The sequence below is a fragment of the Gymnogyps californianus genome, chromosome 15 (assembly GCF_018139145.2).
Source record: "Gymnogyps californianus isolate 813 chromosome 15, ASM1813914v2, whole genome shotgun sequence".
Taxonomy (NCBI): Eukaryota; Metazoa; Chordata; class Aves; order Accipitriformes; family Cathartidae; genus Gymnogyps; species Gymnogyps californianus.
Genome location: NC_059485.1, coordinates 3,196,698 through 3,209,743, shown reverse-complemented (window position 1 = coordinate 3,209,743; position 13,046 = coordinate 3,196,698). Strand labels below are relative to the sequence as shown.

General features: G+C 64.2%; 2 protein-coding genes across 10 annotated transcripts in view; one reads left to right on the top strand and one right to left on the bottom strand.

The window, feature by feature from the left end:
• Positions 1–3,285, top strand: part of SLC5A10 (solute carrier family 5 member 10) — a 40,603-nt gene extending 37,318 nt beyond the window's left edge. For all 4 annotated transcript variants that reach the window (XM_050906357.1, XM_050906356.1, XM_050906355.1 and 1 more), the window contains 4 exons: positions 1,822–1,990; positions 2,455–2,670; positions 2,851–2,940; positions 3,202–3,285. In XM_050906357.1, the coding sequence (XP_050762314.1) occupies positions 1,822–1,990; positions 2,455–2,670; positions 2,851–2,940; positions 3,202–3,285 (559 nt within the window). The remainder of the gene's footprint in view (positions 1–1,821; positions 1,991–2,454; positions 2,671–2,850; positions 2,941–3,201) is intronic.
• An 841-nt stretch (positions 3,286–4,126) lies between these two features.
• GRAP (GRB2 related adaptor protein) lies at positions 4,127–10,046 on the bottom strand. Of its 6 annotated transcripts, none has more exons than XM_050906362.1 (6): positions 9,969–10,046; positions 8,651–8,748; positions 7,251–7,373; positions 5,695–5,868; positions 5,103–5,105; positions 4,127–4,304 (listed from the first exon to the last, which is right to left on the bottom strand). In XM_050906362.1, the coding sequence occupies exons 1-6, from the start codon at positions 10,044–10,046 to the stop codon at positions 4,127–4,129; spliced, it is 654 nt and encodes a 217-aa protein (XP_050762319.1). The 6 variants fall into 6 exon arrangements, with proteins under 6 accessions (XP_050762319.1, XP_050762321.1, XP_050762317.1 ...); XM_050906364.1 differs by lacking the exon at positions 5,103–5,105 and adding an exon at positions 4,875–4,876 and having other exon boundaries at positions 5,700–5,868; XM_050906360.1 differs by lacking the exon at positions 5,103–5,105 and having other exon boundaries at positions 5,656–5,868.
• Positions 10,047–13,046: the final 3,000 nt, after the last annotated feature.

Below are 13,046 nucleotides of genomic sequence, written 5' to 3'. Positions count from 1 at the left end.
TGGCTGGGCTGCGCAGGGGCTGCGGGGAGGGTTGGCTGGTCTGGCAGCTCCAGGAGCAGCCATTTCTTGGCATCCTCCGTCTCCCGAGGGTTGGAAGGGAATGGGCAGCGATCCCGGGGAACCGCGGTCCCGCATGGCTCCCCTGGGGGAACCGGGGTGCTTGTCTCGGGGCCTGCCTCGCCCCTCCCTGACACTGGCTTCGGTGCTGGTGACAAGGGGTGTAATAACACCGGAGAGCTTTCCTGAGGACGCTTAATGAGTGTTTGCGAAGGGCTTTGCCCGCCCGGGGCGGGAGTCATTGCTGCAGTCGATCCCAGGCGATTCGTTAGCGCATCGGGCGATTTGTTGCAAGCAGGGCGCTGCAAATCGCTGCCGCCATATGGCCCCACGGCGATATAGCAAATGATAAACGTTTTGGAGAGGGGAAAAAAAAAGCTGTTTAAGTTGCAGGTTTGAGGTTTTCCTACCTGCCAGCATGGGGACAGGCGGCTTGGGGTTATTTCTGAGTAGCTGGCTGGGGTGTCCCAACCCCCCCCCCCCACCCCCCCCCGGACCTGCGAGGATGGGGATGCCCTGTCCGGCTCAGCACGGGAAAGCAAAGGATTTGCTCATGGGACTGGAGAGAGCTCCTGGTTCCTGAACCTGGGCGTTTGAGCTCCTGCCACGGCTGTGCCGCCTGCCTGGAAATCCCCGCTGGTGTTTGATGCATGCTCTGTGCCGAAGCGATGGCACGGTGGCGAGAACACCCCATCCTTCCTGAATCCCCCCCGGACCCCCGCGGCAAGCTGTGCCAGGCTCTGCCCTCCATCCCTGCCCAGATCCCCACCTCGGGCTGCATGCGGGGGCGGGGGGCACGGACACCCGGCACCCCCAGCTCGCTGCCATGCTCAGACACTCCGGCATTTTTCCCATGACCTTTTAGCATCCTCTGTGGCTTAAAGACGTACCGAACCCAGGGTTTTTCTCCTACCCCTTGGGTCAGGGCGTGCATTTCATGCTCAGGCTGCTTCCTCTTTCCAAAGCACCAGGCAGGCAGCGGGGGCTCGGTCTAGAGATGCTTTCATTGCTTTTTTTTTCTCTTTTATTTTTTCCTACTTCTGCTTTTTGAGATGAGCAGATGGAGATGTAGGTAATTCTGCGAAGCTGTCAACAAGCTGCCCTGAGCTGTAAATAAGGCGGCTTTCGAGATGTGTCCTGCCCAGCCTGCCTGCTCAGATTGGGCCCAAAAAGCTGGGGTCTGGTGAACGCCTCTTGCTTCGGAGGAGGGTGATGCCGCAGGGTGCGGCTGGGCTTTGGGCGAGGATGGGGACGGGGTGGTGCTGGGGGACAAACGCACCCCTCCGTCACAGCCTGGCTAGGGGGGAGCTGAGCACGGGGCAGCTCAGCCCACGTCCCCGGCTCTCAGCTGGGTGCTTTGGCCGGATGCGGGGGTGCTGAGAGCATCACCCAAATCTGGCCAGAGCACCCAGCCTCCGCGGCTGGGGGCTTTTCATAGCAGAAGTACCCATTGCCTGGCGTTTCCCCATGGGGAGGTCCAACTTAGCAGCCCCTGGGGCTGGGCAGGGGCCTGGGGAGTGCTCGCCTGCCCAGGATGGAGCCGGCACTGCCATAATTAGCATCGTCTGCGGCCCTGGGGATGTCACCCGGCGGCGAGCATCCTCCTGCTGACCCACCTGCATCCCCTGGCCAGCTCTTCTGCGTCGGTGCTGGGACACAACCCCTGACCCTGGGGACGCCCCGCCGCCACGGTGATGCTATGGGTGCAAGGAGGTGTGGGTGGGACAGGAACATCACCCTGCACTGCATCGCTGCCGCTCGCAGGGTGGTCACGGTGGTGCTGGTGGCCCTCAGCGTGGTCTGGATCCCCATCCTGCAGAGCTCCAGTGGCGGCCAGCTCTACGTCTACATCCAGGCTGTCACCAGCTACCTGGCTCCTCCTGTCACTGCCGTCTTCGTCCTGGCCGTCTTCTGGCCCCGAGCTAACGAGCAGGTACACGCTCGGGGTGGCCCTGAGGGGACACGGGGTGGTGCCAACACCTCCTTGCCTGTCCTGCTCCCAGGGACCCAGCGGGGCTCGGGGGGCTTGAGGGGAGGAAGGGGGTATGTGATGCTGGAGGGGCTCGGGAGAGGAACCAAGCCTGGCTGGTGTTTCCCCAGGGAGCTGGTGGGTGGCTGGTGCGAAGAAGAGGAGGAGGAGGAGGCAGGTGCCACCATGCATGGCTACCAAGTGTGGCACAGCCAATGGGGCTGGCAGGGGACATCCCCTGTGGAGGGGGCGCAGGTTTGGGCCAGGGCTCGGCCAGCCGGAATGCGGGGTGCTGGCCCAACATGCATGGGCTGCTCGACCCTCTCCCAGGGCTGGCTGGAGGGAGCAGCTCCCCAGGGGGTTTGTCCCTGCCGTGGGGTGACTGTCCCCCCTCCGGCCACCCCCCCCCGTGGATCTTTGTTTTGCAGGGAGCTTTCTGGGGCCTGATGGTGGGGCTGGCGCTGGGACTGGCCAGGATGGGGCTGGAGCTGGTGCACCCTGCGCCCCGCTGCGGGGTCCCCGACCGGCGGCCCTGGCTGCTCGCTGACATCCACTACCTGCACTTCGCCGTGCTGCTGTGTGCTGCCACGGGCACCGTCGTGGTGGGGGGCAGCCTGCTGACCCCCCCGCCACCTCCGGTCCGGGTGAGCAGGGCACCCGGGACCCCTCACCCTGGCCCCCACAGCTGCGCCCACCCACCCGACCTCCTTGGCCGGAGATGTCGGTGTCACCCGGGTGCACCCTGAGCTCGGCGTGGGTTGGGGGGCCCTTGGGGGGGTCTGGCCTGGGGGTGTTTTCTCACCAAATCTCGCCCCGGTTTCTAGCTAAAGGATCTCACCTGGTGGACCCTCTCACGGGAGCCCCCCCAGCGCTCCGTGGACGGCACATCCCAGGGACTCCCCGACGGTGAGTGTGTCCTCGGGGGTGTCTGGCAGGGGAGGCATCTTCAGTGCCCCCCGCTCCCCGCCTGTAACGGGCAGCAGGACGGCATGGATGCCCCGTGCCTCAGTTTCCCAGGGCCGTGCCACCCACCGGGAGGTGGCTGGTCCCCAGGGCCCTCTGTCCCCCACACTCACTGTCTTTCTGTGCCAGGTTCCTGCTCAGCTGCCCCGGGCAGCCAGCAGCCATCAAAGGCTGAAGGACCCCCAGCCGCAGCCCTCAAGAATGCCACGGAGCCCCCCTTCTGGGCCCGTGTCTGTGGCATCAATGCCGTTGTCCTGATGTGCATCAATATTTTCTGCTATGCCTATTTTGCCTAGCAGCCTGCCAGCCCCCGGGGGGGCGGGGAAAGGTGCTGGGAAGGGGACTGGGGAGAGGTACTGGGGTGGGCAAATGGGGGCTGCAGGGGAAGCAAAACCACAGCGAAGCAGCAGGCGCACAAACGTGGCCACGGGACCACCATGGCGGTGGTGGAAAAGGAGCGGCCACACTCGAGGGTGTCACCCAAACACATTTTACTAGCTCTAAATAAAAAATAATATAAAAAAAAAAAGCCACAATTTGCAGCTATGAACAGCACCCGCAGGACTGAATCCCCCCAGACCAGCCTTTCCCGGTGCCCTGAGCCCCAGCACCCCTCTGTGGAATTACCGAGCCCGGCCGCATCCTGGCTGCCTGCAGCCCTCCTTGGAGCCAGGGCTTCGCTTACAGGGTCTGGAGAGGAGCGAAGGTTTGGGGCACACGTGCTCTTCTCCTCCTTTGCTGCCACCCTGCCGAGCTGTGGCTCTGGAAAAGTTTTTATGGCCCTGGTTCAATGCTCTGTGCTCCCTCCCCGGGGAGCAGCCCGCAGCGAGAGGCGATGCCTGGGCTGGGGGTGGTGGAGGTCTCCTGGGTTGGGAGAGCAGGGAGAGCCGTGGCTGATGTTTCAGGGTGCCGGAGCCGGGCAGTCCCTGGATGGGGATCACCGCCAGCCTGGCCTCTACCTCCAGCACAGCCCACGCAGCACCGGGATCTCGTGCGTCGGCAGCCCGGTGCGGGGACGGACACCGTCCGTGGGGACAAAGGGACGTGCAGTCTGCGTGCAGGCACAAAGCAGCTCCGGTGAGTGGGGGGCAGCGGGGGCTGCGGTCCTCCCCGCTCACCCGCAGCGCCGGCGGCAGCTCACTTGCGGATGGGGTGGACGTAGTTGCGGGGGAAGAGGCCGACGCGCCCGTAGATCTTCCCTTGCCACCAGTTAGGGTCGGGGCAGTCCAGGACCTCGATGATGTCCCCGCGGAGGAAAGGCAGCTGGGAGCCATCATGGGCCGAGAAGTCGAACTGGGCTTGCACGAATTTGGGTCTCCGCACCTGGAGGAAAGTCGAGGGCAGGGGTTGGCGGGGGGAGAGGTGCCCCCGTCCGCCAGCCCCTCTGCACCGGGCTGCACTGCCTGAGTCCCCAGTGTGATGTGGATGCTGTGCCACTGCGTGGTGAGGACCAACCCGGGGGGGGCCAGAGCATAGAGGGTATGGGGGGTACCTGGGGTGCCCGCTTCGAGGATGAGAGACGGGAGCTAGGGAAATCTTGCTATGGGAAGAGCCGGAGTGCTGGGGACAGCCCCGAGTGCAGGGCAGAGCCTGGGGAGCAGGGGAGAGCCTGAGGTGCAGGGGAGCACCCTGGGGTGCAGCCAGAACCTGAGGTGCAGGGGAGCACCCTGGGGAGCAGGGGAGAGCCTGGGGTGCAGGGGAGCACCCCAGGGCACAGGGCTCCCTGTTCCTGCTGCCTGGGAGAACTGAGATGGGTGCTCAGGGGAGCCTTATCCCTCAGAGGCAGCTGGCACCCCTCTCCTTCCCAGGTCCTTCCTGGGTCCCTCTGGGTGCCAGAGCCGTCCCCAGCCCAGTTCCCAGGGCCCAGTTTCGCCGCCTCCAAAACTGCTGCCCCAGGGCTCGGCTTTGCTGGAGCTTGCCTGGAGCTGGCTGTGCCCCATCTCCAGCTGGTCAGGCTCTGCCACCCGCCCCGCATGTCACCCCTGGCCCAAGGGACGGTGGTGTGGGCCCGGATCGAGCTGCCGTGCCCTGCTCTGCCCTGCCGAGCTGTGCCCGTGGCTTTTCTCCACCCTGCCAGCTTCCCCGCAGCGCTGCCTGTCTCGGGCTGTTGCACCCTCTCCTGCTCGACACCGCCTTGAGCCGAGCCTGAGCGCAGGGCCAAGTGCCAGCCGGGCACCCAGGATGTCCCTGTCCCTCTCTGCGGGGACGCTGCTGAGCCTCGAGGGGGCTCACGCAGGGGTTTGGGACTGGATCCCCAGGATGCTTCGCCTGAGGGCGGTGGGGGAGCCTGCGCCCAGGGGGGTCTGGGACTGGTCTCTACTCAGAGCTGGGCCATTTGCTTTCCTCTGTTTTGTCCCTCTCTGCTGTTCCTTAGCCATCGCCAGCGTCCGGTGGCTGGCAAGGAGGAGCAGGAAAAGTTCAAGCAGGAGGAAATCCTCATCCCCCGGGAACTGCAGCCCCGTGACACCTCCCTGCGAGCACAGTCCGGGGCAAAGTGAGACCCTGGCAGTGCTGCTGACCCATGGGCCCATCCCATGCCTCAGTTTCCCCACGGACCGTAGCAGGGTGGTGGCAGCCCTGGTACCAAGGGAGCGATGGGGGATCCCAAAGGGAATCAGACATGGGCTCCCAGCCCAGCCCCGCTGCCTGCCATGCCATCACCCCACGCCCCAGCTCCGCGTGTCCCCATGGCCCCATCCCCTGACGGTACCTCCTGGGTCTGGTCCTCGTCCCGGAGGAAGATCTGCTGCTTTTTGGCAATGGTGGTCGTCCTGTAGAAATCCACCAGCTCGTTGAGAGAGTTGAACTTTTCCTCCCAGAGGAAATATTTGCCGTTCCTCTCCCTGAGCACCTTGAAGTGCTGGACGTGCTGCCCGTAGCTGCGGAAGGAGGACGGACGTTACCCTGGCCTCGGGGTGCTGGTAGCACCCAGACCCCCTTCCGGCATCGCAGGCAAAGCCCAGGGGCTGCCGGCTAGGCTGGTCAGGCTGTGCGGGGTGCAGCTACGCCCATGGGTCCCACTACACCCATCCTGCCACTGCTGAGGGTGATGGTGGCACTGGGGTCACTCCTGGCCCTGCTGGTGAGGCAGCAGGAGAGGGTCTCCAGCATGCTAGCAACACGGACCCACAGCTGAGACCTGCCACAGCTCATCCCACGCGCAGGTGAAGCTTTGTGCCCGGCCCCGGCGCAGCGGGATGCCTGTGGGCTCGGGGTTGGCAGCGTGCTGGCCACGTGTAGGACAGGTGGCTTTGTCCCGGGAGCAAACAGGGGCCACATCTGAGGAAAGTGTGGTGAGAGCTGCAGGTCTCAGCTCAGCACATACTGGGAGGAGACTGCAAAGGCTGGGCTCGGGCTCCCAAATCCCCTGCGCCCCTGGGGACCCCCAAGCCGCAGGAGGACGGGGCAGGCTGGGATTTCCCTCGCCAGCCCCGCATGCTGGCACCCCCTCGGTGTGTACCTGGGGGTGGCAGGTTGGGGTGCCCACTCTGCAGGGCTGGCGTGGGGCCGCTGCAGGGACCCGCCGCTGCCAGGCCCCCGGGCAGAGGCAGGGACCCGGCCACGCTGGTGACGCACGGCAGAACACGTCTCCCTTTCATTATGGGCAAGAACCTCCTTAAATGCTTAATTAGAGATTAGCAGCGTGAGAAAGTGCCTGGCTGGCCTGGGGCTGGCTCCTGCTACCCTGGCCCCGGGCAGGGAAGGGGCAACGATGGGGTGAGAGGCCCGCGGGCAGGCTCTGCCCGTTGGCACGCTGCCTTCATACAGCCCTGGCTGCCGACGCTGAAATCATCGGCCCGGCGGCATTGGGATGCTGTGTCCCTTTGTCCCTGGGGATGCTTTGGGCAATTTGTTCCTCCAGGCTGCTGTGCTTGCAGCCCTGTCGTTACCCATATGGCTGTATTTAGGGGCACCCCAGCGAGGGACCCCGGGTGAGGCAGCGATGCAGCCTGGCGGTACAGGCAGGGTGCAGGCAGGGAGCAGGAAGCGGTGGGGACGGAGGCGGAGCGCAAGGCTGCAGAGGGGAGGAAGGAGAGGAAGGCCCTGTGCGAGGCTGCGCCTGGATGCAGCGGGGCTACAGCTCCGCAGCCCCCGGCCCCTTCGAGGCACCCTGGGCAGGGCAGGGTGCTCGCCCCTTCCCCAGCACCGTGGCGGGGAGCACGCACGAGGGTGGCCTGATGCTCTTGGTCCCCAAAGCGGGGGCCGCGGTGGACCCCTGCCCACCCTGCCACATGTCTGTCCACGTCCCATGTCCACTTACTTGACAGAGATGGAGAACTCCCCCGGGGCACTCTCGCTGTCTCGGATCAGGAAGGCTCCCAGGTGCTTGCGCTTGAGAAGCCGCTCCTCTGCCAGGTGCCGGGAGATCCTGCCCGCGTACCACCTACAAGGGGCACCGGGCTCAGCCGCGCGGGCACCCCTCAACACCCAGGGACACCCCAGTGCCACATCCCCACCCTGCAGGATGGAGGCACCGAGAGCCCTGGTGCTGGTGGGAGTGGGGTCCCTGTTGGGCTCCCCACAGGGCTGGGACACCCCCGCAGCAGTTTCTCCCTTCACTTCCCCCCTCACCCCCCTATTTATCACAGCGCTTTTGTGGGGGCGGAACCGCGGGGTGCTGCGGGTGCAGACGTGTCCCCACGCGCTGCCTCGTCCATGCAGGGTTAGCGCAGCATCGCCGACAGCCGTGACTGCATCCTGTCACCCGGCTCCCCACATCACTTGCCTCGTCCCCCACTTTGTTGCCTGTCCCCCTGCTCCCCCCTGTGTCCCATGGCCCCCCGTGGGAAACAGCCCTGCCAGATGCTACGGGGGGGGGGGGCGTTGCAGAGCAGAAAACCCTCTGTGCCAGGATGAAACCCTTCCTGCCTGCATTGCCGGCAGCTGCCAAAACGAGGTGGAGGAGCAGAGTCCCCATCTCCCATCCCTGCCAAGGCTGCATCCGCGTATTTGGGAGCCCCAGGCCACGGAGACCCTCTGCTACCTGTTAAAACTGCTCCGTGAATACTCAGCCATGGACTTTAGAACAGAGCATCTCTCAGTGCCAGCCCTCCAGGTGCTGCATGGAAGAGGCTGCTTCTCGCCCGTCCCGGCTTGTTAACCAAAGCCGGAGAGGCAATGGGATCTGCCGCGGGCTGCCCTGAGCCCACGCGTTCCTGCTCCCCAGCCGCAGCCCCGAGCAGGTTTTGCTATGGCATTTAAATGTGATTTACCAGGGGATAATGATACATAAAACACAGGTTAAAACGGGGATGGATTACGCTGGGCTTTAATAACACAGTAATAGGATTGTGTCTAATGCAGTCGTAATCCCATAACGCTTTGTTGTTCCCCAATTATCATTTATTTAGCGGGCAGCCCGGTGCGAGGGTTGAATTTCTGTGTGTCGGGGGTACGTGGGCATGCTGCTGCCTCCCGTCCCCTCTGGCTGTGGTGGCAATTGCAGACTGACCCAGCAGGCAGACCCCATTGCTGCCCCATCGCTCTGTGACTCAGTTTCCCCATGTGTGGGACTACCCTGGCTCGTGGCAGACCTTTGGGCATCGGGATGCACCGTTGGGATTGCTGCCTGGGTGGTGGGAGAGGATGTCTTGGCACTGGTGGGTGCTACCAGAGCAGGGCTTTGAGCCTCCCATCCCCACACGGTGGGATGGTACTTACGGGTGCGGCTTGACCTTGATGTAGTTTTTGGGGACGAAGCCCTCGGAGCCATACAGCTCAGCCTTGTACCAGTTCTGGTCATCTTCCATGTTGAGGATCTAAGGTGGGAGAGGAGCAGGGAGGTATCAGCCCATCTGTCGTCTCCCTGGGAGAGGGGCTGAGTGGGACCCCCACCGCTGCCCCAAACCTCACGTCCCCCACCAAAACCTGGGGAAAGGGGGGCTCTGGCAAAGGTGACATGGTTCGGGGGTGTTTGGGGGTACCTGTACAGAGCTGGCAGCTCCCCCCAGCCCTCCTTGCCTCACGGTCAGTCTGGCTCACCACGGGTGCCGGCAGCTGGGGGGATGCCCGGTGTTGCCCCAAACCCCCGGCCAGGGAAGAGGGTAAAATCTGTCCCTGGAGGAGCTGGGGTGGCAGCCAGGCCCCCGCATCCCCCCAGGGCGGTGGCAGCTGGGTGCTCCGTGGGAGGAAGCGCCCCGGTGCGAGCAGGGGTGCTGACACCCGCTTCCGCGCGACACCATTTTCCAGCCTCCCACGCAGGGGCCCGGGGGCCGGCACAGCTGTGCAAACAGGATCCGAAACCCTGGGGCACGGCGCTGGGGCCGTGGGGAAAACACGCTGGGGAGGCAGGGACGGGTACGGCAGGTTCGGGGCCCTGGGTTACAGCCGGGCCATGCCCTCGCCCTCCTGGGGCTGGCTGCACCCGTGGGGGGCTGCTGGGTGTCGGGGATCCGGGAGGAGCTGCTGGCATCTCAGCATCAGCCCCGCAGAGAAGGGCGAGCGGCCAGGCAGTGTGGCAGGGTGTGGATGCCCTTGTCCCCATTGCAGGGCCGCAGTCCCCTGGGGATGTTTTGAGCCCCCCCTGAAGCTTTTTGGGATTCCCAGGTGGCATCCGAGAGCCCGTCCTGATGCCAACGTCTGGATGGGTGTTTGGGCACATGCTCCCTGCTGCCGGGTCCCTGCAGCCCCCAATGCCTCCGTGGGGCAGGGAAAACGTGTTCCAGCCCCGGGGGGGGCTGTCGCAGAGCACAGCTGGTGGCACCGATGGCCAGGGAGGCCGTGTGCCTCATCCCAGCTGGGACCTCTGGAGATGTAGCTGGTGGCACAGACAAGCGGTACCCACCGCTGCTGGGGATGCTGCTCCGCACCCCCAAAACCTCAAGCATGGCTCCTTGTACTCCACAGAACGCCCTAAAGAGGCAACAAAGCCAGCTGCAATGAAAGCGCTGGTGTTGCCCAATGCTGTGAGCCCGCTCTGTCCCCCAAAGCAGCAGCAGTCAACCCCCCCATGGCTGGTGACCCCCCCTGCTCCCCATACCTTCAGGGTGTCCCCTTTCTGAAAGGGCAGCTCGTCCTTCTCCGTCGCCTGGAAGCTGTACAGAGCCACTGACTCCATGGCGCTGGCTGTCACCGGATGACGGCGAGGGGTCCCGGGGGCTCGCCGTGCCTGGGGCGCAGGGCTGCCTGGGGCTCACCGCCCCACGGCGTGGGGCTGTGGGTGTACAGGGTGAGCGTGCGGCACGGCGGTGCTGGCAGGCAGGAAGCCGCGCTGATGTCAGCGCGCTGCCGGGGCGAAACGGTGAGCATCACGCGGGACGCTGCCGGCAGGCATGGCTCCCCAGATGTGCTGGGAGGGGAGGGGAGCTGTGCCGGCCCGCCTGGATGCCACGGACCCCATCGGCAAAAGGACCCGGGCACATCGGCTGCCGGCACGATTCAGCATCACCTCTGCGGTGGGCCATGGGCAGCGGCGTCAGGCGGCCGCGCGGTTTTGGAAGGAAACAGGAGGGCGATGGGCCTGACAGACACGTTGAGGATGTGGGCGAAGCGTGCTTGGAGAGCACGGCTAGCAGGCTGGTAGTGCTGATGGGGGAGTCTCTGATGTCTTGTAAGGGCTGAGCTGCCAGCACAGCCTTTGAAAGGTGGCTTGGTGGGAATGGTTGTTTCGGGGAAAAAAAATCACGGAGGGTGGGATGGGCAGAGGTGCAGGGAGGATGGGTGGAAGCACACACCTGGTTTCTTTGGAAATTGGACCGAAAACCATGTGCCAGCTCTGAACAGCGAGGTTTCAGCACGGTTGTTATTGGCTTTCTGCATTTTGGCCCTTTGGGGGTTGATTTTTTCCAGCTTGCTTTTGCAGGGCTAGGGAAAAAAAATCCCTTTTAGACTAAAAAACTTCCTGTGACTCTCGTGGGCGTCAGGCACTGAGTCTGCAGGGCTCACACGCAGGGCATCATTCCTAACGGGAAGGTCCCCGATGCCGTGCAGCCTTCCTGTCGTGTGCGTGGGCCGGGGCATGAAGCGCACAGAAAATCCACCGGACGCTGGTTTTGCTTTGCTGCGAGGAATTAAACCAGGGACAGCTGTGGCTCAATCCCTGCCCATGGACTTGGGCATTTTCCAAGGAGGAGCAGGACGCCTCTGCCATCTGCCCGGGGAGGGATGAGCCACGGTGCTTGCAGGGCCTCTGCAGGGACACCAGCTCGGCGATTCGCCTCCTCCAAACCTTAACCCCGCTTCCCAAGTGCATCTGAAAAGCAAACGCCATGTAACACCCCACCGAGGACATTTTCAGGGTCTTGGTGCCCATGGGAAGCGGAGAGGGATGTGCAGGGTGGCCCTGGGTGTCCCCGCACCCGGCGAGGCCCCGGTCCCCAATGGTTATCCCCAGCACAGCCCTGGGACCTGCTGGTCCCAGGGGAAGCGGAGATGCTGGGAAGGCCAGGGAGGGCAGGGGGGGGGCGTGGGAAGAGGCTTGGTATGTGCATGCCTGTCACAAGGAGAACACGACTCAGCGAATCTCCGCAGCCTGGCGAGACCCAGGGGACGGCACTGCAGCGGGAAGACGGCTATCTCAGGGTGAGCTTCCTCTGCCGCTCGGTAGCTCTGGAGAGAAGCGGAGCTGGACGCTCCCTGGAGAAACCAGCCCCAGCAAAGCCACTGCTCTAACCCCGCTGCCGGCCAAGGGCCTGATCCTGTCCCTGCGTCCACCAGCACAAATCGGATGATGCTAAGCCCACGTGCAGGGGGCCTGCTTGCAAAGGGCATACAATAAGGCAGTGGTGGGGGGTGAGCCGGGCGCGGAGGTGTCTGAGCACTGGGAGGGGGTCGGCGTGGGAGAAATCTGCAGCCCAGGGAGCAGGTTAGCGCAGGGTGATGACCTGCCGTGCCTCGGATGGATACCGTGAACAGTTTTGGGGCCTGGCTTCCTTGGGCTCGCAGCAGGGAGGCTTGGGGGGCACCTTGGGGTGTCCAGCCTGGAGCCATGCATGGTGCCATGCTGCCCTGTGAACCCGGGAGCAGGGCACAGGACAGTGGGATCACAGAGGGGTCCCCAGGCCTTAGTGCAACAGCCAGACTCAGGACCGGAGCAGGATTGGGTCCTGCCAGCAGATGGCAGCAGTATCCAGGGGGACACTGGGGACACTGGGGACAGTGCCATATGCTCCTCCACTCATGCTCTAATGAAGCTGGCAGCCCCTTTGGCATCCCTGTCCGGCCACCTCCCACACCACATCCCACTCTTCATCCCCCCTTCCCTTGCCTGGCTCCTTTCTGCTGCCCTGGCCGCAGTCCCTGCCCAGGGACCGGGTCCCTTCTGCTTGCTTGTGGCTCGCTCATGGCCCACTCGTGGCTCGCTATCCCTGGCTGCGTGCACGTGGTCACTGCGGGGGTGACAGCAGCACCCACACCCGAGCAACGAGCTGGGATGGATGCCGGAGCATTCTGCAGCCCCATTTCTGAACTGGGAGCCAAACGCTCCTGCGTTCAGCCCGTTTCTGGTTGCCCCATCCTGACTCACTGCCATGGATCGGGATGGGGTGCCCCGATCCCAGGAGGGGAGCAGAGCCCAGCGTGGTGGTTGGTGCCCGAGCAGCATTGTGCTGCCTCCAGGGAACCCCTCAAAAGAGCCACAATCATCCCAGTACTGCAAAACTGGAGATGCCTGTCATCTCCTGGCCTCCAGCTGTTTCATTCCCTGGCAAAACCCTTCTGCCTGCTCATGAGCAGCCCCAAATCTGCCTCATCCCACACTCACCAGAGCCCCCAGAAGGAGCCAGGGACCCCCGTGGTGCCCGGCTGCCAGCCATGAGGCTGTGCTGCAGAGCCCTGCAAGGCTCAGTCTGGGAGCCAATGGCTGACTAACCACGGGCCTGAGACATCCAAGAAACATCAAAACAAGTTAGTTTTTTTCCTCAGTCTTCCCTCTTGTGCCTTGTTACATATTTTGTACAGCACACACTGTACCGGAGCAGGGAAGAGCCTGTCCCGGCAGTGCCAGCCGTGAGCGGTGGGTGCTGAGCCCATGCCTGGCAGGGTGGGATCCTGGGGGGTCTGTAGCCCCATCCCTGTGCCCTGCGTGTCCCCAGCGTTCAGAGGGACCCAGGAGGTGCCA

What these genes read in the sequence shown, in the direction of transcription:
- GRAP (XM_050906360.1), bottom strand. Translation starts at nt 10,046, where the DNA reads ATGGAGTCAGTGGCTCTGTACAGCTTCCAGGCGACGGAGAAGGACGAG. An exon ending in ATCAAGGTCAAGCCGCACCC is followed by an intron (nt 7,374 to 8,650) that starts GTAAGTACCATC and finishes TGCCCCTTGTAG; the next exon opens with GTGGTACGCGGGCAGGATCT. An exon ending in GGGACACGCGGAGCTGGGGC is followed by an intron (nt 4,305 to 5,655) that starts GTGGGGTGATGG and finishes CCAGGTGCGGAG; the next exon opens with ACCCAAATTCGTGCAAGCCC.